At 45.3% G+C, this 25,030-nt stretch overlaps 2 protein-coding genes across 2 annotated transcripts in view; one reads left to right on the plus strand and one right to left on the minus strand.

Moving 5' to 3' along the window:
* Positions 1–3,280, plus strand: part of AKT1 (AKT serine/threonine kinase 1) — a 129,710-nt gene extending 126,430 nt beyond the window's left edge. The window contains exon 14 of the mRNA XM_066629508.1: positions 1,534–3,280. Coding sequence (XP_066485605.1) covers positions 1,534–1,613 — 80 coding nt within the window. The 3' untranslated portion in view covers positions 1,614–3,280. The remainder of the gene's footprint in view (positions 1–1,533) is intronic.
* A 5,387-nt stretch (positions 3,281–8,667) lies between these two features.
* On the minus strand, positions 8,668–16,842 carry SIVA1 (SIVA1 apoptosis inducing factor). Its single transcript, XM_066612314.1, has 4 exons — positions 16,626–16,842; positions 15,193–15,396; positions 11,679–11,835; positions 8,668–8,908 (listed from the first exon to the last, which is right to left on the minus strand). The coding sequence occupies exons 1-4, from the start codon at positions 16,741–16,743 to the stop codon at positions 8,851–8,853; spliced, it is 537 nt and encodes a 178-aa protein (XP_066468411.1). The 5' UTR covers positions 16,744–16,842; the 3' UTR covers positions 8,668–8,850.
* Positions 16,843–25,030: the final 8,188 nt, after the last annotated feature.

Consider the following 25,030-nt stretch of genomic DNA (forward strand, 5'->3'; position numbering starts at 1 on the left):
GTTTGAGAACCACTGGCCTAGAGAATAAAGCTGGAATTATAAGTACTCAGAAGGAACCACTTATACCCTCTTCTCCAGAGAACTATGGGGACTAATCCTTTGAGACACTAAGGTGACCCTAGTGAGCTGTAACAGAATTCTCCGCATACTCTCCAGACTACAATTCCCTGTGTTTTGCGGGGTGAGCGATGACACTTATAATGGTAGAACACCTATGACAGTTTTGTTGCACGTATTTACTCTTGCTAGGAGTATGGCTCCAGTAGGACTTTCTTCCAAGTAAGCATAGTTATAATGCAAAATAAGAGGTTGATAACCACAGTTGAGTCCTCAACTCCTTCACATGGGGTCAGGAGTCTTCTGAGTCACCTGTTGCAAGTGACACCTTAGCAAAAGTAATGTTGCTGAAAGGATGGCCCAGTGATAATTGGGCTCTCCCAGATCTTCACCAGCATCTCCCTCTCTCACCTCTCTTGATCTGCTCTTTTCCCCATAGCTGCGGTTTTCAAACTCTCCGGGAGTTTGAAACCCGCAGTAAGCCTTTGGGGGGGGAGGCAGCAGGGGGAAGGCAGTGACGCGATCCCCAGGATTGCGTTGCTCAGGGGGCTGCAGGGACTGAGATGCACTCAGCAGTCCCTGCAGCAGCCGTCCCTGTGTGCGGGGAACCCTGTCCGAGCACCTGCAGAGCGCCCCAGGTCAGGGAAAGGGAGAGTGGAGCGATCTGCTCTGCCTCTGCAAAAGCGGAAGCGGAGCGCGATCACCCACTCTCCCTTTCCCTGACCTAGGGAGCCCTTCAGGCGTTCACGCAGGGCTCCCCGCACACAGGGACGGCTGCTGCAGGGACTGGAGGGTGCACCCCAGTCCCTGCAGCCCCATCAGAAGGGAAAGCGGAGTGATTGTGCTCCATTTCCGGTTTTGCGGAGCAGGTGCAGTCGGTCTGCTTTCACTTTTCCTGACCTGGGGAGCCCGGCTGAAGGTTGCGCAGGGCTCCCCGCACCCCTGGGAGGCTGCAGGAGGCTTGGGCAAATGCACCCAAGCCTCTGCAGCCCCCCTGAGCGGCTCAATCCTGGGGATCGTGCCGCTGCCTTCCCCGTCTCCTGGCTGCCCCTCGCCCCTTAAGGGGGCAGAGGCCAGGACTCACAGGCTGGGGTGTCAAACGCCCCAGTTTGAATACCACTGCCCTATAGCATTCCTTGCCTTATGAGGCCTCCTTCAATCTCTCCCTCATAGAGCCTCTGCAGAAGTAGCGCAGCTGAAAAGATGGCTCTGGGAGAGCCCAATTATAATGGGGGCAAGATATAGAGCTTCTGGGGCTGCATCTGGCTCGTGGGCCTTATGTTTGACATCCTTGTGGTAGAAAGTACTGGACTAGAGAGATCAGTGGTCAGATTCTTGGTTAGGCAGTTCCATTGTAAGTACCTTCTTTCCCTTTGCTGTCTTGTTGAAATCTAGGTTGAAAGGGGTGGGACCTGCTAGATTTACTCTGCATACCGATATCTGCAATAACACTTATTTTCCCCTTTCTGTTTCTAGAGGACAGTATGGATTGTGTTGACAACGAGCGACGACCCCACTTCCCTCAGTTTTCTTATTCTGCCAGTGGAACGGCTTAATGTTTGGCTTGTCCATTCACAGCAACCAATCAGACTGCATTTTGGGAACCTTATTTCAACGGACACTAGAGAACTCTCTATGATACATGAATTGCAAACTATGTTTGTACTCGAGTTAGTTGAATTTGTAGGAAGCCTCACAGGTTGTGTATTTAAAACAATCCTGATGCAGTTTGTAGATGGATTCTCTGATGCATTTTTGAGAAGGAAGACATTAATCCATTCTTAAAATGTTATTAAAAATTTAAAAAAAAATGCTTTTTCTTCTGAAAAATGACATTTTAGGTTTTCATGAATATGCACGAAAACGGTTTACTTTCTCCAGGTTTAAGATACACAGAAAATCAGCGGCATCGATCATTTTGAAAACTTTATTTATTTCACACAGTTCATTATGTAAGTAGAGAACCTGCACTCTGAACAGTTAGATTTCTTTAGAGGGAGGCTTAGGCGGTGCAAGCAACAGAAATGAAGAGACTCTGCAGAGGCAAAGGTTCAATCTCCACCTTGGACAAGCGACACACAATTCAACTACTCTACGCAACCTATTATAAGAATGGCATTAATGGCCTCAATGAGGTAATTAAAAAAAAAAAGCGCTACATAGAACACCAGCTACAAGATGTTGCATATCATATGGAACTAAATGGAATCCAGTCTCTCTTTTGCATTACAGAAAAGCAGTCCAAGACTGTGCATATAATTATTCCATTTGAGTATATTTGACTAGGATTGGCATTGCCAATTTCGGTAGCCATCCTCTGGCATTTTCTCTTGTATAGGCCCCATTAAAACCAATGGAAGTTATGTAAGAGCCCTGCTCTGCTCACCCTAGGTGCCAATATTTTATTCAGCAGAGCTCATGCCTGAGAGGTTCCTTAGGGGACTGTTTCCATTGGGGGAAAAGGGGGCATTTTTACCATCTTCATTAACGAATGCCTATAGCTGCAAAAATGGCCAGTGAAGAGTCTCTCTTTTTGAATAAGAAAACCCAGCAACCACCGCACAAACACTTTTAAGTGGCAAACATCTTACCAAATGACTTGCTTGAGCGGCGACGGTCACATTTTTGGCACTGAGCCATGACTGGCCTTGTTCTCTTATTTATGGACAGTTTTAAAATGGCAGCACATCATGCATGTTGAGATGGCATCTCCATGTTTTCCTCTCTTGTCTTCAATTTACATGTTATAGGATATTGGGGGAAGATCAACGATGCTGTCCTATAATGGAAGGAAGCTCCTTTGTTTGCAGTTGCCACTATGTGTAAAAAGAGAAAACTAGGGTGACATTTTGTGTGTTGGAAAGGTTTATTCCCCTTCCCCCCACCCAAACATTTTGTATGTTCTTAGATGCGATCTCATTCTGAATCTGCCAAAAACAGTGACAAAATATCTCTTTTTGCCTTCAGTGTGGGCCAGGATTTCAAGTTCTCACTGTGCTGCAAACGAGTTTATTAAGTTGTAGCTTTATGTTCTTAGATATGCTTTTGTTTCTGTTCTCTTATCTGTATAAAATTGATTAAATATACTGCAGTTCCTTAGCATTTTTTTATTTGAAAGGGAGTGTATTTAAAATATTCTCAATTTTCCTGCTACATGAAATCCCATTACCTTAGATTTTTTTTACAACATTCAACTCTAGTATTTTTACTTATGATATGAAAGTTTCCCTCAAAATACTTCAATAAAATGTGATTTAACAAGTGAGTTTGGTCTTAGTTTTATAAAATGTACAGATGTCTGAAAGAGCAAAAGCAGAACAAACCTTTTTTATTTTTCCTTTTGTCAAAGAAATGATTGATAGATTTGGGGAAGGCTTGGCTGCTGAAGTGGTTGGATATGGGATATTAACACGGTGTAAGTGTGTAGAGAGAGGAGGAAGTATTTGGCACCAGGTAGGGGAATTTTTTATTTTTTATTTATTGTAAGTGTCGACCCAATGTGCGGCAGCAGTGAAGAAGGCTAATTCTATGCTTGGGATCATTAGAAAAGGTATTGAGAACAGAACGGCTAATATTATAATGCTGTTGTACAAATCGATGGTAAGGCCACACCCGGAGAATTGCATGCAGTTCTGGTTACATCTCAAAAAAGACAGTGGAAATGGAAAAGGTGCAAAAGAGAGCAACTAAGATGATTACTGGGCTGGGGCACCTTCCTTATGAGGAAAGACTACAGCGTTTGGGCCTCTTCAGCCTAGAAAAGAAGCTTGAGGGGGGGACATGACTGAGACATAAAAAATTATGCAGGGGAGGGACAAAGTGGATAGAGATGCTCTTGCTCTTTACACTCTCACGTAACACCAGAACCAGGGGACATCCACTAAAATTGAGTGTTGGGAGAGTTAGGGCACACAAAAGAAAATATTTCTTTACTCAGAGTGTGGTCGGTCTGTGGAACTCCTTGCTGCAGGATGTGGTGAAAGCATCTGGCCTGGATGCCTTTAAAAGGGGATTGGACAAGTTTCTGGAGCAAAAATCAATTACCGGTTACAAGCCAGGATGCGATGATTCCTAATTTTAGAAGTGGGCCATGTCAGAATGCCAGGGAGGGCACCAGGAGGCAGGTCTCTTGTTATCTGGTGTGCTCCCTGGGGCATTTCCAATGAGATACAGGAAGCTGGACTAGATGCACCTAAGGCCTGATCCAGTGGGGCTGTTCTTATGAGGTTAAAGCCTGGAGCAATACTATCCCAATTTTGCAGACTAAATAATTGCTTCCCCAAGGCTATCTAGTGGGATAAAAGCAGAGGTGTGGTGTGAATAAGGAATTTTACGGTTCACATCTCAGCCTTATTATATTGTATTTTATTTGTGATTCCACTTTCTAGGCTTAGCCCCACACCCACCCCATCAGAAAACAAACCCATAACCACTAAGCAGCACCAGTTATTTATCTAGGCAATTTTACCTGCCTTTCTCAGCACCCTCTGGCCTTTCAAAGCATCTTCAACAGAATAGGCCGGAGATCTTAGAAAAGCCCCAAAGGAATCTGAGATAAAACTCCCCTTAATTCATTGAAAAGCCAACAAAAAGGGCAGAGCCAACTTCCCCTAGGAGGGAGTTTCAGTCTTAGTTGTGCTGTTATAAAGACCCTGTCCTAGTAAACCACCCCACCACAACCTCCAAGGAAGATGTTCAAACTCTAGGTAGAGAGACAGACGTGCTTTACTAAGTCTCATATGGAAGCTGAGAGCTTGCGTCCTGAGTACACTTCTGTACTGCAGCGAGTCATGGACTCTTCGCTCACAACAGGAGAGGAAACTGAACGCTTTCCACATGCGCTGCCTCCGAGGCATCCTCGGCATCACCTAGCAGGACAAAGTTCCAAACAACACAGTCCTGGAACGAGCTGGAATCCCTAGCATGTATGCACTGCTGAAACAGAGATGCCTGCGTTGGCTCGGTCATGTCGTGAGAATGGATGATGGCCGGATCCCAAAGGATCTCCTCTATGGAGAGCTCGTGCAAGGAAAGCGCGCTACAGGTAGACCACAGCTGTGATACAAGGACATCTGCAGGAGGGATCTGAAGGCCTTAGGAGTGGACCTCAACAAGTGGGAAATCCTGGCCTCTGAGTGGCCTGCTTGGAGGCAGGCTGTGCAGCATAGCCTTTCCCAGTTTGAAGAGACACTTGGCCAACAGTCTGAGGCTAAGAGGCAAAGAAGGAAGGCCCATAGCCAGGGAGACAGACCAGGGACAGACTGCACTTGCTCCCAGTGTGGAAGGGATTGTCACTCCCGAATTGGCCTTTTCAGCCACACCAGACGCTGTTCCAGAACCACCTTTCAGAGCGCGATACCATAGTCTTTCGAGACTGAAGGTTGCCAACAAGAAGGTGAGGCCTGAAGTATACCTGAAAAGGGTTAGTATGCCAGATATGGAAGACAAAGAATGAATATGGCTTGATTTAAAGCAAAAGTCAAATCGTTCATGCAAGTATGGGGTGTAAGAGCTCTTGTAAGTCATGATATCTGACTTGGTATCTGACATATGGTACAGTAAAACTTCCTATAAAGTTATGGAACTGCTACAGCTGCACTGATGTTGCAGCAATGGCCATTTGTAGGCACCCATCACAAGCTGCTCTAGGTTCTGCACATTGCTTGAGGTTCTGCACATTGCTTGTAGGACTCCTAGGAAGTTCTCATAGGTCCACATTAGCCACTTTGAATTTATAAAGGAAGAATGGAACATACTTTAAACTGGTTTGAGTTCCAGTGCTCCAGAACAGGAATCTTCAATTTTTTTGGCCCGAAGGCTTCATCAGATACCTGGCATGGGCTGAGGGCTAGGGTGGCCTTCCTAAACATAGAAAAGCCTTCTAGGGCCTTCAGAGGACACAAAAAGTTCTGGTGTTTTTTTTTTGTTAAACCATGAAGTGATGTTTCTAAGCCTTTAGAAAGTGTTCTGCGGGCCAGGGAGGCTGCTCCGGTCATGCTTGTCGAGTGATCAGAGGCTGGCCGGCGGGCCAGATAAAGGTTTGGCGCAGGCTGCATCTGGCCCCCAGACCAGAGTTTGGCAACCCTTGCCCCAGAAGGAAAGGATATTGTCATAACTTGAGATTGGAGGTTGTATATAAATCCCATTTCTGGCTCACCCAGGAGAACGGGGTGGGGTGGGAGAACTGCTTTCCTCCTCTTCTGGCTGCTGTATCCTTCCTGAGGCATCTTCAATCCTTTTCAGAGGTTGGCGAGGAAATCAGCGGAAAAAGTCACAACTTCCCTCTCCTGTGCGAGCACAAGACAGGCTTTGACTATAGCCTGCACTCTTGGGTGGAATGACATTTTGCTCAGTAAAGTTTCACAAGGCTGATGTACATGGATTTCCTCATTTTCTATATGAACCATTTGATGCATTAAAGCAGAATAAGATGACTGGGAAATTAGAATTGAGGACCAGATGTGCATTTTTTGCGTAATGCTCTTGTGCTTAGAGAAACCTTAATGCTATGCATAAACTAGCATAGCCAGTAGAGAGGTTTAATGCAGCCCTTGCTCTGATGTGATGAGTTTTGGGATGGATGTGCCTTTGGCACACCAGTGCTTCTAGGGTGGCTAACAAAATTACAGTAAACAGACCAAGCAGATAAAACTAATTTTAGTAGTAGGAAAAAAAATTCATTAAAAAACACATGCCTGCAATCACACTACTCCCTCCCTAGGGAGAACATTGCACAGTGCACTTCAGTCAGACTCTTCACTGTTGCCTCCTGCCTCACTTTAGAAGGTAGGACACCCACAGGAAGCCTCACACCAGTGGATGCTGAAGTAGGTGATCTTTCAGTTGCCCAGGTCCCAAGCTATGGAGGGACTTTAAAGCAGCACCATTTTGAAGTGTATCTATACTTGGAAGTGTTCCCGGAGTCAATGCAGCTGTTTTAGTTTAGTAATTTACTCATCACGCCAAGATCTCACACAATGGCACCACCAGCACAGGATGCCATGGTTGAAGGGCACCACCGCAGCAGCTGGTTTGGACACTACTGCAGTAGTCTAACCTGCAGGTTGTCACAGCATGGATAAGCGAATGGTTGCCATTTTCTCTTAGGGAAGAAGAAATAGTGTGCTTGAAGATTGCCCTGGTGAAGGTTCCATTCATGACAATGGGTTAGGATGGCTGGCCATTATTGGCAAAGATCCCAAAGCAGTTTGTGCTGAAATTTGAACTATACATTTCAATATATTCAATTTGCCACCTTGTCTCATCTACCAGTGTATAATCCTGGATGATCCTGCATACTAAAGCCAAGCCACATTCAACATGAATACATTACTGTACAGTTGCAGGTTTAGGTTGACTCATGTACAGCAGTTGCAGGGAGCTGAAGTTTCTATCAGGAGCCCAGGGCAAGGGCAGAGGGTATTTAACACTGCCTGCATGCAGTTTTCCAACTGAAAATACAAAAGGTGCTGTTTGTTACACAGTTAAATATCTTACCTTTGCATTTCAGCTCCAAATGGCTGTTATATACAGCTTAGACCAGGGGTGCTCAATAGGTGGATCGTGATCTACCGGTAGATCGCGAGGCAAAATGAGTAGATCACGGAGTGCTGACCCCCCCCTTCAGGTGCCTCTGGGAGGAAACGCAGGGAGTAAGGCCCATTGTACTCAATGGGGCTTACTCCCAGGTAAGCGTGGCTAGGATTGCAGCCTCACAGCCTAATCCTAGGCATGTCTACTCAGGAGTAAGTTCTGTTATACTCAGTGGGGCTCAAGGTACACCAACATACATTGTACACATAAATGTTATATGTTATGATGGCGCGAACATTGTAAAAAAAACTCTGGTAGATCTCTGGGCCTTGCTGGGTTTCAAAGTAGCTCTCGAGCCAAAAAAGTGTGAGCACCCCTGGCTTAGACTGTTTGTCATCTACTGCTATTTGACCTAGTGCTTAACCTGGCTCTTTCCTTGGGGGCTGAGGCAAGCCTTCCCAGTTCTGCCTCTCCACCAAGACAGATGCTGAACTGCAACTCCAGCTGCTGGCACATCTGGCACTAACTCGCAGCTCTACCTGCACCCCAGGCAGAACGTTCATCTAGAAAATACTATATGCACTAGTACTAAGGACAGAAATACAATTATTCTATCCCTTAAGAAATGACACTCTTAAGGTATGTTCTTGAAGGAAGCTTTCAGCTGTTTCAGCTGCTCATATATGCCCAAATACCTCTGCTTGTGAAAGTAAAGTATTATAAAATACAGGTCTGCAAGAGCAAAGTCAAATGACTGACTTAACTTCTGCTAGTCAAAAACCACTTAGACTGGAATAAGAGATTAGAGCATGGATGCTCTTTGTACAGATAATTTGTAGGCAGATTTCCAGATGGCAGGCACAAGTCACTAACTTCAACCCAAACCCCTTGAAAACAAGAAGCTATAAATAGGCAAGTTTACAGCTAATTTGTCAAGTCAGACTCTGATCACATCAAGGTTATGCCCTGCCAGGGACTGACTGCAGCTTTTCCACATTTGCATTACCTACAGCAGACACCATAAGGCTAGTTAAAATCCACCCTCCACAAGAAACAGGGAAACCAGATCACACAACATTAGGTTTCAAAATATAAAAAGTATTTATTTCACTAAGACTACAATAGAAATATACATTATTTTAGAATAGATCACGTTTCATACACTAGGAAAAATTGTCCAGCTAGTTAAAAACTAAAAGCTTCTTTACAAGTCTTGGAGATACTCTGTTTTTCAAATGTAGCACTAATGCCTCAGGGATTTTAGTCTTCAAACATTGAGCAGCCATTGCAAAGGATTCGCTCACCAATATCATCAGACCTAGAAGAAAAAAACCACCAGTCGGTCCAAAACAATCTGGTCAAGGAAGAGAAACAAATGCTTCCATTATCTTGCCATACGAGATTAAGTTGAAGATAGTTCTTATTCCACTACCACAACTAAGAATGCCCTTGCTTAATTATATCAGCATACTGCAGAAGTTCTCAAACTGTGGGTCCAGGACCCACCAGTTGATGGTGACCCAACTTTTGGTGGTTTGAGAAACTGACAGGGTAGAATTAGGCTATATGCACCAAGGACTAAACAAGATGTTACTGGGGGGGGGGGGGGACACTGCTGCCCAATCACCATTATATTCATACCTCAGCATTTATAAATCAGGCAGCAGCCTCCAAGCTCTAAAAAGTTTGAGAACCACTGTAGTCTATTCTGCATATCCCAGGAAATGGTCTGAAGACATTTATACAATCATCCTGTGTAATCTAGGTCTGGTCAGTGCCTGGACAGATAACTGCCAGGTACCCCACTGAATTCCACCAAGGAAGGTGGAATATAATCCCATCAATCAAATACATATGAATGCATTTATTTGTGACTTCAAGTTACTTCCTTTTGTCAAAAGCCTACTGTTTTTTTGGAGGAAAAATCCATTACGGGTTACAAGCCATGATGTGTATGTGCAACCTCCTGATTTTAGAAATGGGCTACGTCAGATGCAAGGGAGGGCACCAGGATGCAGGTCTCTTGTTATCTGGTGTGCTCCCTGGGGCATTTGGTGGGCCGCTGTGAGATACAGGAAGCTGGACTAGTTGGGCCTATGGCCTGATCCAGTGGGACTGTTCTTATGTACCTGTACATGATAACTGAGAATTGGGAAGACACTACCAAAGAAAGGGGTATGAAAGGCAATGGACAGAACCTGAAGCTAAGTACTAGAACTCAGGAGTTGTCCACTGAGGTTAAGCCTCAATGCTATAGCTTTCCCCTCTGGAGAATGGAAGATGCTCCAGCCCCTTTATTGGCCTGAAGTATGAAGCCAGAAAGCAAGGCAATATGCTGCCCCATCTACCAGCACAGGTAATCAGGGCTGATTTACTGTTCTTTTCTAGTACAGTGGTGCCTCGCAAGACGAATGCCTCGCACAACAAAAAACTCGCAAGACGAATTTTAATGACCCTGCTTCGCAAGACGAAATTTTTTTTTTATGCTTCATGCCAGTTTATGCTCACATTCACCCTAAGGAAGGGGGAGGATCTTCATGCCAGTTTATGCTCACATTCACCCTAAGGAGGGGGGGATCTTCATGCCAGTTTATGCTCACATTCACCCTAAGGAATGGGGAGGATCTTCATGGCAGTTTATGCTCACATTCACCCTAAGAAGGGGGGGGATCTTCATGCCAGTTTATGCTCACATTCACCCTAAGAAGGGGGAGGATCTTCATGCCAGTTTATGATCACATTCACCCTAGGGAGCGGGGGATCTTCATGCCAGTTTATGCTCACATTCACCTTAAGGAGCGGGGGATCTTCATGCCAGTTTATGCTCACATTCACCCTAAGGAAGGGGGAGGATCTTCATGCCAGTTTATGCTCACATTCACCCTAAGGAAAGGGGAGGATCTTCATGCCAGTTTATGCTCACATTCACCCTAAGGAAAGGGGAGGATCTTCATGCCAGTTTATGCTCACATTCACCTTAAGGAGCGGGGGATCTTCATGCCAGTTTATGCTCACATTCACCCTAAGGAAGGGGGAGGATCTTCATGCCAGTTTATGCTCACATTCACCCTAAGGAAAGGGGAGGATCTTCATGCCAGTTTATGCTCACATTCACCCTAAGGAAAGGGGAGGATCTTCATGCCAGTTTATGCTCACATTCACCCTAAGGAAGGGGGAGGATCTTCATGCCAGTTTATGCTCACATTCACCCTAAGGAAGGGGGAGGATCTTCATGCCAGTTTATGCTCACATTCACCCTAAGGAAGGGGGAGGATCTTCATGCCAGTTTATGCTCACATTCACCCTAAGGAAGGGGGAGGATCTTCATGCCAGTTTATGCTCACATTCACCCTAAGGAAGGGGGAGGATCTTCATGCCAGTTTATGCTCACATTCACCCTAAGGAAGGGGGAGGAAAACAGCAAGGAAAGTGATGTCAGTGATTGTGAGCAAATGAGCTTCATAAATTCTGACTCTAGTGATGATGAGTTCTTGGGGTTTCCAGAAAACTAGAGTACACAAACCTTTAAGTTTCTCCATTTGTTAATGACAGTGATAATGGTTCTTAATGCCACTGTTGACTGCTGTTCACTTTACATGGAGCGAAAAATACGGTATGCCTTTAAAGAGCACTTAATAAACACTTTGTAAACCAAATTTGACTTTGTTCTGACTTTTTTTGCCCATAGGAACGCATTAATTAAATTTCAATGCATTCCTATGGGAAACCGTGCTTCGCAAGACAAAATTTTCGCAATACGAAACAACTCACGGAACGAATTAATTTCGTCTTGCGATGCACCACTGTATCAAATCATTTCTGCCCAACATTACATATACACAACAGGGATCAAATGTGGGCAGAAATAGGTTAACTGGGCTCAAATGTCAACCCAAGGTTAACACAACATCGCACATACCAGTTAAGGTCCAAAAGCTTCATATGGCTTTTGTCATGTCAGAATTGCAGGCCCTTACACCCAAAATTTTGATCTTTGCTGTGGCCAATGTACTTAAAGCAGTATGTTCAGTCATTCTGGGCTACTGAAGAAAGATTAAACTCAAGCTTCGATCTGCACAGACACTTACTCGCTAACTAAACACAAGGAACAAGTGACAGCATTACAGGAAGCGCAGAGTTTACTGCAGTTCTGGCAGATGTACCGGTCACACTGCACGCAAGCTTCCTTGATGTTGACTGTCCGTACACACGATGAGCAGGCTTTGGACACTCCAATAGCTGGATCTGTTGGGAAACGGTTTTCAGACTGCAACTTAGATTGCAGTATCAACAACTCTAGAAGAAAATCTTCATTCGTAGTTTTGGATTCTTTAAAAAGTACAACACATGTCACAAGATTCAAGTCATCTGGCAAGATTTTAACGGCAACCCTTGGAACTGTCGTACAACTACATTTTAGTGTTCACATGCACAAGCCCTTTTCAACTACAATATACCAGTCACCTGTAATATTTATTGTGCACACAAGCATGGAGGCAGAACCACTTTTCCGCCATTTTCTCCACCTCAGCATTTGCCCCTCATCATACCACTTTGCATGGTCCTACTCCTACTGGGAGTACCGCTGGATGTAACTGGCGATAAAGTCATCAACAGATACTTCCAGATTGGGAGGCTAGACAGTGTGACAAACACTGGTAAGAGGCTCGGGAGGGCTCAGCCTGTCGAGCTGAATTTCCTACTGTTGCTTGTCACATTGCATTGCTGATCTCGTCGCGAGGTGGTGGGAGTCTGGGCATCCCACATGTATCACCAGTGGTAGTCGTACCACTGGTTGAAAAATGCTGCTCTACTGATTAGAAGCTGATTAGATGTATCCTCCAGCCCAAGAACGAGCATGCACCCCTCACAGCATGCCACCCCTCAGCAAATTGGCTATTGGCTATGTCAGAATGCCAATGCAAGGGAGAGCACCAGAATGCAGGTCTCTTGTTATCTGGTGTGCTCCCTCGGGCATTTGGTGGGCCGCTGTGAGATACAGGAAGCTGGACTAGATGGGCCTATGGCCTGATCCAGTGGGGCTGTTCTTATTCAGCAGTGGGAGGGCAGTCATGGAGGTCTCCTCAAGGTAAGGGAATGTTTGTTCCCTTTTCTCAGGGCTTCATTAGCCTTGGAAAGTTGGATAGGATTGGGCCCCAGGCCATCTTTGAAGTAGTACAAGTATATTGGAAGAGTCTTTTTTTACTAGTCACCAATTGCACCACAAGAGATATATAGCAGAGTTGCACTGACTGTCACAGCCACATTTCACACAGTGACTAAATGGTTTAAGGCAGTTTTATATGCTTCCAGCACAGATCCTTAGTCCATCTAGCAGAGAATGGTTTATTCTACACTGACAGGCTGTGGCTCTCAAGGTCTCTTTCCCAACACTGCCTGAAGATGCCAGGGATTGAACCTAGAACCTTCTGCAGGCAAAACAGCTGCTCTATCCAGCATGCCAAAAAGCTGTATCAGTGCAGAGGTCATGTTCAGAGTGTAAATAAAGTGCTTGATAAGAAACTGAAAATAAACTCCTTCACCCCACCCATGAATATTTAGGCAATTGTTTCTCCGACTTGGCTGCACTAGATAGCATTTCCCCAGCCTAGAAAGGCCTTTCTAAAGGTTGTCCTACCCACTGAGAACCAAACTTGGGGGGGGGGAAGACCAGGAAATGGCCCCTTATTTATGAAATGTGCTCCCTCACTCTGCACACCTGGCACTCAAGTCCTTCCAACAGCAGGTTAAAAGGTCCCCTCCACCCCTCAGACTTTCAATTCAGTAATTTTTGTTTTATTTCTGCCACTTTGACTGCCTAGGTTTCTTTCCCCCTTTCAGTGTTTTGTTTCTGCTGCTGCATGCAAGCCTTATTTTAGGACGGGCTTTTTAACTACAGCCCACAGGTCAGATCCATAGTTTGGAGAAAACCATCCCTAGCATGAATGGAGCTTACCATTCTGCCATGCTGTCTCTTATCTCACAACCTGATCTTCTCCTAAAGTCGTGGCAGGTGAGATACAGGAAGCTGTACTAGATGGGGCTATGGGCTGATCCAGTGGGGCTGTTCTTATGTTCTTAGGTAGCTGCTTCTGCCACCCATTGCCCCTGTAGGCTCTCTGCCCCAAGTTCAGGATGAAAGCAGCTGGCTGGAATGACTTAAGAAGACTGGGCACAAGATAAGGAACAGTACAGCAGAACATACATACATGCCAGAGACTGCTTCCCCAGTGTACAACAGTCTCCAGTTCACTTTATTCTAGGTTCTATTCTATTCACTTTATTCTAGGAGCCATTCTAGGTTCACTTTGTGCTTGTCTTTTTGCAAACTACCTCAGGCATTGGAGGGAATAGGGAGCAAGCCCAGCCAATCAGGTAAAGCAAACACTAGTTTTAAAGTTCATTGAGTCAGAGCCCAATCCTATGCATATCTACTCAGAAGTATGTCCCATTGTAGTTAATGGAGCTTTCTCCCAGGTAAGTGTGGATAAGATTGTAGCCTTAAGATTATAAATTATTCAACATCCCTGAAATCTTTTAGATATAATCCTTCAGGGTAGGATTCCCCCCCAGATCAGAACACACCAATTTGCTTAACAAAAGCAAAAAGCAAAAAGGAGATAAGCAGATCAGGAGATCAGCTTCTAACATTTTTCCTAAATGATATTGTTTTGCTATGTAAACTGCCTTGTGAAACTTAGCTGTTGCTGTTGAAAACAGTCAGGAAATTTTATCCAGCACTTTCTCTCCTCTTAGGAGAGATGTTCCATAGGCAGCTTACAACAAAAGATGCATATTAAAAAAGAAAGCTCAAAATCAGCCAATAAAAATACAACAAGAGCAACAAACATACCTTGAGGGCAACAGAAACCAAACAATAAGCTGCAGTAAATCACAAGAAAGACAAAATGGAACAAGAGGTTTTCAGCCAATGCTGAGTCTGTGATGGCAAAGGTTCTACAGTCCTGGGTAGACAGAGATGGTCCTCTCCAATATCACTACCAAATGCACCACTGTCAGTGGTGGATCATGGCGAAGAGTTCTCTCAGATGTCAGAGAGAAGCAGTTGGTGTGGGAGATGGTAGTCTTTTATATACTCTGGCCCCAAACCCTTTACAGCCTTAAAAAGATTAGTATCTTTCATTGCACCGGCAACCAGCACAGACATGATATGCTCTTAGTTACATAATCTGACAGGCAAGTTTTTATCTTACTGGAATAAAGAGCAGACCTAGCAAGAGGCAGTGACTGCAAATCAAATCAAATCAAATGTTTCAGTATTCTCATCCTGAAAAGAGGCACAGCACAAAATCCTAGGCACACTACCCCAGAAAAGTCCCATTGTGTTCACTGGGGCTTACCCCAGGTCAGTTCACATAGGAGTGCAACCCTGGATGTATGAAACACATGCAACCTTGCCCCTTAAAGCTGAAAGCAGACTGGCCCATTCAAATATAGCTGTAAAGCGGAACAAACACCCCTTACAATTTCACATTCTTAACTCTGTGCATTAGCTTTATAGCTTCATATCAACACTGTAACCCAATAACTGGAAACAACAAATGTGACAGGAAATCCCAATTACAGGGTTGGCTATCTTACCCATTTCTTTTGAGCAGGGCTGTCGAAGTTTCCCATCCTTCCCAATTAACATTTGTCTATTACAGCTATACCAAGAACAAGTTTCTGGTTTGTCTTTTAGCAGAGCTGGATGCTGTGCAATTAAACATGTTCCTGCTGTCCTCCCGTTCCACGTATTATCCATACAAGCATGGGCACCTCTGAAAAGCAGCTGTTTCGTTTTCTCTGCAAAGTGAATCAGAATAGAGGAAAAGGCAAGAATATTATTAGGAAGGGCCATTTAAATGGCTCCTCACTTTTGGAGCAGACAAATCGTCATCGTGGGGAACCAATTATATTTTAAATCTGCAAAAACAGACAAGCACCTCATAAACAGATATGGTCATTTTTTACTTTGTGGACTTTCACTGGATATCCTGGTCACTGACTCATGCGTTTTAAAAAATGTTTACTAGCACTATTACATTATGAAAGCAGCAACACAGACATGCAAACTTATGACATTTAAAGGTTCAACTTCTCTAAAGCCTAGAAAGCTGGCTATTTTACACAAACTCTTGTAACTGTGTTAGTAACAGACTTACGTGGCAAATTCAGGACACGTGCCAACAGGATTTGGGGGGTATTATCAGCACACCTAACTACACATAGATGCAAGGGATGCAGGTCTCGTCTTGTATGCTCCCTGAGGCATCTGGTGCATCCCTCTGCAAATAGCACCCAATAACACCACCTGATCTCATATACAAGCCTTCGCCCTAAAACCTATTAAACATTTCAGGAAAACATCAAAAAGAGCTCCCCAACGCATGTGCAGAGTGCTTTTTATCTATTGCCATATCCTGTGGCAAGGGGTTCCACAGACCCTCAATTTCAGTGAATGTGTCCTGGTTTTGATGTTGTGTGACAGGGAGAAAAGCATCCCTCTATTGCCATATCCTGTGGCAGGGAGTTCCACAGACCCTCAATTTCAGTGAATGTGTTCTGGTGATGTGTGAGAGGGAGAAGAGCATCCCTCTGTCCACTCTATTGCCATATCCTGTGGCAGGGAGTTCCACAGACCCTCAATTCAGTTCTGGTGATGTGTGAGAGGGAGAAGAACATCCCTCTATCACCATATCCTGTGGCAGGGTGTTCCACAGACCCTCAATTTCAGTGAATGTGTCCTGGTTCTGGTGTTGGGTGAGAGGGAGAAGAGCACCCCTCCATCCACTCTCTCCACCCACACTGGAGCCCCAGCATCTCTTGCTTAGGACAATGAGGCCTTCTCTTAAAGGGAGGAGGAACATCCACTTCCCCTCGCCCCACTGGAGGCTTTGCTCTCTGCAGGAGGTGGGAGGGGGGGTCTCACAAGAAAAGGGACCCAAGTCTCGCGAGAGTTCAATCTTTGGTCAAGGGCTTGACCAAAGTGGAGTTCTCGCGAGAACTGGGAGCAAGCGCCCCCCGCCCCTCACCGAAGATTTCGCGCCGGTACCGCTCGCCCGCGGCGCCCTGGCTCAGCTCCCTCAGCCTCACGCGGGTCTTCAGCTGCAGCGGGGCCGCGTCCCCGAACGGGTAAGAGCGTTTCGGCATCGCCGTCTCCTCAGCGCGGCCTAAGGAGGCTCGTTCCGGCCCGCGCGGGAAGCCGAGAAAGGAAACCTCGCCGCCTCAAAAAGCGCTCCCATAAGGCCCGCCCGCCCACTTTCAAGGCCGCCCCCGCGACGTCACCACAGCGAGCGGTGGGAGAGGTCAGATGTGACTAATAGAGGGCGTGGCTTGCCTCAAGCCCTCCTCCGCGGTATCACCACCGCCTGAGACCAGCGATGCGGTGGGCGGGGTCTGGCGCGTGACGTCATCGAGGGGCGTGGCTTAGTGGAGTCCAACTCGGCTGAGCGGCTGCAGTCAGGCGGAGTCTGGTGTAACGTCAGAGAGGGGCGTGGTTTAGTGAGATGCTGGCGGTAGCCAGGTCTGGGGGCTGGAGTTGGGAGGAGTCTGTGGTGTGACGTCAGAGAGGGGGCTTATCTTGGTGCTGGCTCCAGCCAGGCTGAGTGGCTGGAGTGGCGCGAGTAGCACGCCTCCTCCCCTGCCTGGCTGCCCAGAAGGGGGCGCCCTGCACAAAGGAGGCTGCAGGCTGCAATCCTGTCCTCACTTACCTGGGAGTAAGTCTGTAAGTAACTCCCTACTTACTTACTCTCTACTTACCTGGGAGTAGAGACTGTATCTAATCACAATCACAATCTAAAAAGATGCAAAAGAACACCAGCAGGTAGCCACTAGAAAAGACACTGCTGGGGTGAGGAGGGCCAGTTACTCTTCCCCTGCTAAAAAAAGAGGAGCACCCACTTGAAAAAGTGCCTCTTACTCAGTTAGCAGAGTAAGCTCTAAGTAGGTTTAGGCTGCAATCCTGTCCTCACTTACCTGGGAGTAAGCCCCATTGACTGTAAGGGGACTCACTTCTGAGTAGACATGCCCAGGGTGGGGCTCTAAATAGGCTTAGACTGCAAGCCTAACCCTGCTTACCTGGAAGTAAGCCCCACTGACTATACTGAGGCTTACTTCTGAGTAGGCATGCCTAGGATTGGGCTCTAAGTAGGTTTAGGCTGCAATCCTAGCCATGCTTACTTGGGAGTAAGCACTATTGACTTTAATGGGACTGATTTCTTAGTAGACCTGCCTGGTATTGGGCTATTAGTGCTGTATAGCAGTGGTTCTCAAAACTATTTTTGCACCCACTTTTTAGGATGATAATTTTCAGGACCCACCGGAAGTGACATCATTAACCTGGAAATGATGTCATCACACAGGAAAATTTTAACACGTTCCATGCAACAAAATCAAATCAGGTAAGAGTTTACCGTAAGTATAAGTCTAAAAAAATTATTTAAAATAATTTAACCCTCCTAACCCTCCCAAGCAGTTGCTGATCTGTTTTCAAAAAAATTCCCCCAAATCCCAAAGGCTACAATCCTATCCACAATTAACCAGGTGTAAGCCCCATTGACTTCATTATTAAAAGCTACATAGTAGCCTGTTAAAAGTACACATCTGTAACATTTCCCCAAATGCAGTCACATACCAGGGTATCATTAAGTCTAATACTGCATATTAAAAATAAAATATGCTTTGAAATGAATGGGGACCTACCTGAAATGAGCTTGCAACCCACCTAGTGGTTACCAACCCACAGTTTGAGAAATTCTGCTACATTACAAGGCCCATGATAGGGGTGTGAAGGGGGTAATTTGTAGCCAGGCCCAGGATCAAAAAGGGGAGCCAAAGAAGAGGTCCCATAAATTTCCTGCCATCTTATATTTTCCTGTCTCACCTAGATGTGCTGCTAGCATGAGATGCTGGTTGCACAGGATTCTGGCTGCTACTGCTACCAAAAGCCATGTGTGCTGCTGACCAAGGAATGCATTGATGACACAGTCAAATCTGGGAGGAAACTGGCCTGCTAAAGTAGCTCTTTGTCATGTAGATCTACTTCCCATGAAGGAGTGTATAGAAGCTCAGGGACACAGCTGCAGGGCTACAGCTGCTGCAGAAGTACTTATTGGTGCACACAGGGCACTTTCCATTCTAGAGTGAGCCTAAATACAGTGATGCTAATTTTCGGCAATGATTTTCCATATTTTTAAGATTTGAGAGAGACTTAGGAGTGCATTGGTTTTCCATATTCTTTTATCTAGCTACTTACGCTGCATGGACAGGTAGACTTGGATACTGCATTGGGAAGCCCAGTAGACCTAGACTCCAAAGACTTTTCCGGTTGTCACCATCCTCCCCCTGCCCTGTTTTGTCCCCTCCCCACCCTTGTTCTGCCCACTTTCATCACCATCCTCCCCCATTCCATTTCATCTCCCTCCAACTTTAGAAAGGGGCCCAAAAGAAACTTTGTAGCCCCTGATAAAATGCCTCTTTGAGGCCCTGCTCTGCAGCATGCACACTGAGTGCTATTGGGCCTTCCTCCTGAGTAAACATGCATAGGTAGCCCTGGATCAGTAGCTGGATCAGGCAGCACCATTGAAAGTGCTGAGCGCTCTTCATTTGCGCCCTGCCCTAAAACAGGCATTTAAAAATCACAAGTGATTTCCCTAGACCAAACCAGACCGAGTTCTTGCTTATCTCCTGTAGCTCTTTTTAGCTTTCTTGTGTAATTTGTTTTTGCACTCCTTCAAACAACCAACATTTCTTAATGTTTGTCCCCCACTGTACCACTTCCCATGGTCTACCTACTGGAAGTACCACCAGAAGTAACTGGTGATGATGTCATTGGCAGTTACTTCTAGATTGTAGCCAAAGACAATACAACAAACAATGGTAAGAGGCTCAGGGCAGAATGGAGGTCTTTTTTGAGCATGAGAAAAGCCCATGTTGGAGCACTGCTTACTGAGCAAAGTCACCTACTGGAAGTAAAAGGAGACAGCAGAGGAAGAGGAAGAAAGTACTCTTATTATTAATAATATTTAATAATAATAGGGAAGGATCCAATATTCACCAGGCTGAATCCAGCCACCAGCATCTGGTGGGTTGTGCATGATGATGATGATGTAGTATTGCATTGAAATTCTTGTGTGAGAGAAGCCAAAGGAGCTTCAGCAGCACTAGCAAAGTTTCTCAGTAACATTCTGCTCACCTACTGAACCTCTGATCCTAATCAGATGCTGTAAATATACACTCAATGGAACTTTAAGTAAATAACTTCTTTTTTGCAACTTTAACAAGCCATTGCCTCTTTGTCTTTTTTTATTGATTAGCAGTCAGCCAGGTGAGGGATGTTCCCTGGGGTGATACCCAAAGGGGGGGGGGGGTTCGCTGCTTAAGCTACTCTGCTTCCCCCCAAAGAGGAAACTATTTTTAATTTCCTCCAACATTAAGTGCCATTGAACACAGTGAGACTTACTTCTAAGTAAGAACATAAGAAGAGCCCCACTGGATCAGGCCAAAGGCCCATCTAGTCCAGCTTCCTGTATCTCACAGTAGTCCACCAAATGCTTCAGGGAACATACAAGACAACAGACATAACCTGTGTCCTGGTGCCCTCCCCTGCATCTGTGCTTAGTAAATGTACTTAGACTTAACCTATAAGAAAGAAAGGGTTGATTTTGCAAGATCTACCAAGTACAATCAACCTGAACCCCATGCTGGGACCCTAAGATGCTGCCACTCCCTGATGGAGCATTAGGAACGATTTCTGCCAGTGGTACTAACAGGAGTTGCCAACTCTGTCTGAAGCTATTGCTGAAGATTTTTTTTCCAGCATGATGTAATGTTAGGAATTTCTTTGGACCTTGTTTGTTTGTTTTCCGCAGTCACCTGGGGATGGATGCTGATTCCTAGAGACTCCAGACCAATCCCAGAAGGTTGGCAACCCTAGGTACTGACGGTTCCCGGACTGGCAGGGCCACATGGGCCCTTGACCAGACCCTCCCACCACTGCTCCCACATTTGAAAAAATTAAAAACTCCCTGCAAGTAAAATAACTCAAGCACATCAAAGAGGAAGGTTCTAGCTTAATCTGCTCCCTGCTGTGTTACTTAGTTTTAATCAAGCGGACAGTTGAATGAGATTTTCCCCATCCCTCAATGCAGTCCAAAGTGGTATAGCCCCTTCCATTCTTCTGCATGTACAGACCAGGCCTTACTGGTGCTCAGCACCCTGAGGTACTGTGCCTATATTACTTGCTGTGTACTGCAGTGCAGGTGAGTTGTGATTCATCAGGAATGGTGGGCCCTGCCTGCCATTGAAACACAGGGCTGTGCAACTGCCAATTTGAAATGTCACTACTTAGTGTTGCTCCTTTCCTTTCAGAAGAAGGTCTGTGCCCCAAGGCAAACACATGCTATCAACAAGATGGTTTGTTAGGAATATTTCTGCCACATGCTGCCACAGAGCAAACATGAGTCTTCTGCTGTAACTGCTGGATTCTGCCTGAGGTGATGAGAACATCACATCTCTCCCTTAACTGTGTTCACAAACCTCAGCAATTGTAGCAACATCTGCTGCTGGGTGGATTTTTTTAACTCATGGGCCAAGCAACAAAATCTGTTTTGTCTGCATCCACATGTTGTACATGCTGGCAGGGGCCTGGGGGTTGGTCTGCTAATTGTTTGACAGTCTGGCCAGTGGGAGACTGAATGGTACAGCACATAAAGTGCAGGATTCTGGATGTGGGGGCTCCTCCCCACTGAAATGCCTTCTCAGCTATGGAGCTCACTAGATGACCTTAGGGAAATCACTGCCTTCCAACCTATCCCACTAATGTGGGAGCAAAGAAATATGGAGAAAAAAGTTAAAAATTAAATGTATTCAACCAGCCGAATCCAAAAGTACAATGAGGAGGCACACCTTCAATTCCTGCCTCTGTCTGAAGTTGGAGGGATGGTGGCACGGGGTGAGCCTTCCAGCACCACGATTATGGAATTCCCTTCCGAGGGAATTAAGAACTAAGGGCCCAATCCAAATGGGCCTGTATCAGCGCACAACGTCACAAGCATGCTGTAAAGCACACCAGCAATAAGAACATAAGAACAGCCCCACTGGATCAGGCCACAGGCCCATCTAGTCCAGCTTCCTGTATCTCACAGCGGCCCACCAAATGCCCCAGGGAGCACACCAGATAACAAGAGACCTGCAAGGCTTCCTGGGAATTGTAGTTAAGAACATAAGAACAGGCCCACTGGATCAGGCCACAGGCCCATCTAGTCCAGCTTCCTGTATCTCACAGTGGCCCACCAAGTGCCCCAGGGAGCACACCAGATAACAAGAGACCTGCATCCTGGTGCCCTCCCTTGCATCTGGCATTCTGACATAGCCCACCTCCAAAATCAGGAGGTTGCACATACGCATCATACTCTGTGCTGGTCCAGTCCTGGCTGAGCATGAGCCTGCGCTGAACCAGCACCAGGCAGAGGATGGAGGACCACCACCCAGAGCTCCGGGCAAGTGCTGGGCAACAGAGAGGCATTCCAGGACAGGGGGGAGCCATTCCAGGGCGAGGAGAATGCAGGGTGGGGCGGGATGGGGAGGAGATGGTGGTAGGGCCTGCTGCCATATCCAAATCCCCCTCCCAGCTCAGGTGACCTGACATGGATCTCCTCAAATCTGCGCCCACTCAATAGTGGGTACAGATCCGAGGAGACCCATTGGGGCTGCCTGAAGTAGCCTCAGTGCTGCTTCCTAGCCCCATGGAATGCAGCGGTAGCCATTTTGGCGCCGCTCTAGCCCTGGGCAGCACATGATTGGGTTGTAACTCTCTCATGGCTTTTCAGGCTTAAAACATACCTGTTTTGTCTGGCATTTGGTTGATAGGTGAGTGTTGCCCTCTGCCCCTCTGTAGGAGTGCAGTAGCTTGACTGCTCCTTCTGGACCATATTGTCACTCCCTCCTAATTGGTTCTACAGTGTGTATTTTTGGGTTTTCTGTTTTGTTCTGCTTTAATGATTTTAGTTATTTTACTTTGTGTTGTGATAAAATGTACAATGTATTATGGAGCTTTGTAAACTGCCTTGGGCATTTGCTTTGGCATGGGAAAGGCAGGATACATTTTTCAAATAACAAATATTTAATCATGTCACTTAAAGTCTTGAAGCAGGTAACTTGATAACAAGAGGGCCAAACTAGACTATTAAACTCGTTACCTAGTTTAGTTCCCCTGCTTTTTTTAAAATAGCAGTTGTAGTGGGCCCGATCCAGATTAAGACCACTTTTAAAATTCAGCACCATTTTTCTGCCCAAAATCATCCCCTGCCTGCCCCCAGCAACTGTACTTCCCATTGAAAGTATCGTTTGCTGCAGTAGCTGCTTTGGGAAGCATTTAGCAGGAAAATAGTGCTGAATTACCAGATTAAATACCCCTCACACTGCAGCCCCAATCTGGATTGAAACTACTCCTCAAAGCTGCTATTTTAAAAGGGGGGGGGAACAAACTAGGTGATCTAGCAGGCTTCGTGTCACACCTAGTTTGGCACCTTAAAGTTGAAGCGGAGCCAGTTGTCTCCTTGACCCATCAGCAAGAGCAATTCAGGAACAGAAGAGACATGTCTTAGCATGGCTCATCCTTCTGGATCCAATTCTGTGCTGAAAGAACAGTGAGGGGTGGGACAAACCCTATTTGAGGGTTGACTTGGACTGGGACAATATATGTGGACTGGGAGTTGATGTAAAACTCAGAACTATCCCTTGAAAATGTTAGCCACCTTCACAAAAATTCTGATATGCAGTAGAATATGGTCAAGGATCAATTACCTGTGAATGCAAAATTAGGAGGATCCAAAGACATAATTCCTATACTTTTTACTCCTGGAAGGCTTTATTAAGCAAAAAAGAAAGCTGTTGAATAAAAGGTACAGCTCTTCCATATACAGTATACAAAAATAATTGAGAACACTTCTTGTGCATTCGTTAAATAGTGTGTACCTGGCTATAATTCACAACAGTGCGACACAAATCTCATCATAAAAGTATTAGCTGTAAAACCAGACCTTTTCCACTTCAGTCTTTGCTGTGATGTACAATTAAGACATATCCTGTGGCTTGTCATGCTACCTCCCCACATTAATTCAATTATATAATTTTGTTTCAGATCATTAAGATTGCATTTAACCTGTGTGCTGAGCAAAATTATACTAAAAAAATTATAAATCTAATTCCAAGTGAAGTTTCAAAAACTTGAAATATGCAAGAGGACAGTCAAGAGAGCAACATGCATTGTTCACATCAAACACGTTTCTTAATTAAGATTGTAACACTGAGTGGATCATACAGTAATTCTCAAATAAAAAGTTACGATTCTTATTCAGTGGTATTACTTTGTGGGCAGAGAGATTTCCATTAAAATAAACCAACAATTCAGGAAAATTCTCTATTGATGCAGTCAAACCGAAAAAGGTTACAGGAACAAAAAGATCAACTGATTTAATGCAAACCTGAGGGCCCAGTGTCAGTGGGAACAATCTGCTAGAAGCATTTTCTGCACAAGCTCCACTGAAGTGAGCAGGGGACGCAAAGTGCTTTTGTGTAGCTCCCATTCATTCATTGGGTTTTACAGGGGATGGTGATCTATGTCTGCATGGTTGCCTGTAGTTAAGCCACTTCACTGCTATTGACTTCAGTAGGATTCAAACAGCCTGTGTGCAGAACTGTAGTGGATTTTTGTACAGCGGACCTTGTATTCACCAATGACCGTATGATAAGGGGGGAAAAAGTTACCTGGGCAGTACAAAGTATTAGACTGGGCAAAAGTCATTGGCTGCAATGACGTTTCCAATACAAACCTAGATTTGTTTGAGCCACTTGCTATATCTACTGAGTTGTTTCTTGTGTGTGAATGTGCTGTGGACCCAACCTTAGTAAGCATTATGTGTGCTCAAGGGCACATGTGCTGAGGCTCAGTAGACTGAACAGTCACGAGCCATTTCTGACAAAAACTGGGGGCCATCAGAAATGAAGATCAGTTGGCAGCATCTGAATTACACTGAACCACCCAAATAGTCTATTTCATGGTTCTCAAACTTTTAGCACTAGGACAGATTTTTTAGAATAAGAATCTGTCAGGACCCACTGGAAGAGATGTCATGATCGGAAGTGGCATCATCAAGCAGGAAATTTTTCAGCAATCCTACCCACACTTTCCCAGGAATAGGTTCCGTTTGTTAAAAGCATATACGTAATAGCCTGTTAAAAGTACAGATCCGTCACATTTCCCCAAATGCAGTCACATACCATGGTACCATCAAGTCTAATATATTTAAAATAAAATGTTGAAATGAATGGGGACCCACTTGAAATTGGCTTGTGACCCACCTAGTGAGTCCCGACCCATGTTTAAGAAACACTGGTCTATTTCAAAGGTGTTTTCCAAAAACTTTAAAGTCTCAAT

Source organism: Tiliqua scincoides, chromosome 1 (assembly GCF_035046505.1).
Source record: "Tiliqua scincoides isolate rTilSci1 chromosome 1, rTilSci1.hap2, whole genome shotgun sequence".
NCBI lineage: Eukaryota > Metazoa > Chordata > Lepidosauria > Squamata > Scincidae > Tiliqua > Tiliqua scincoides.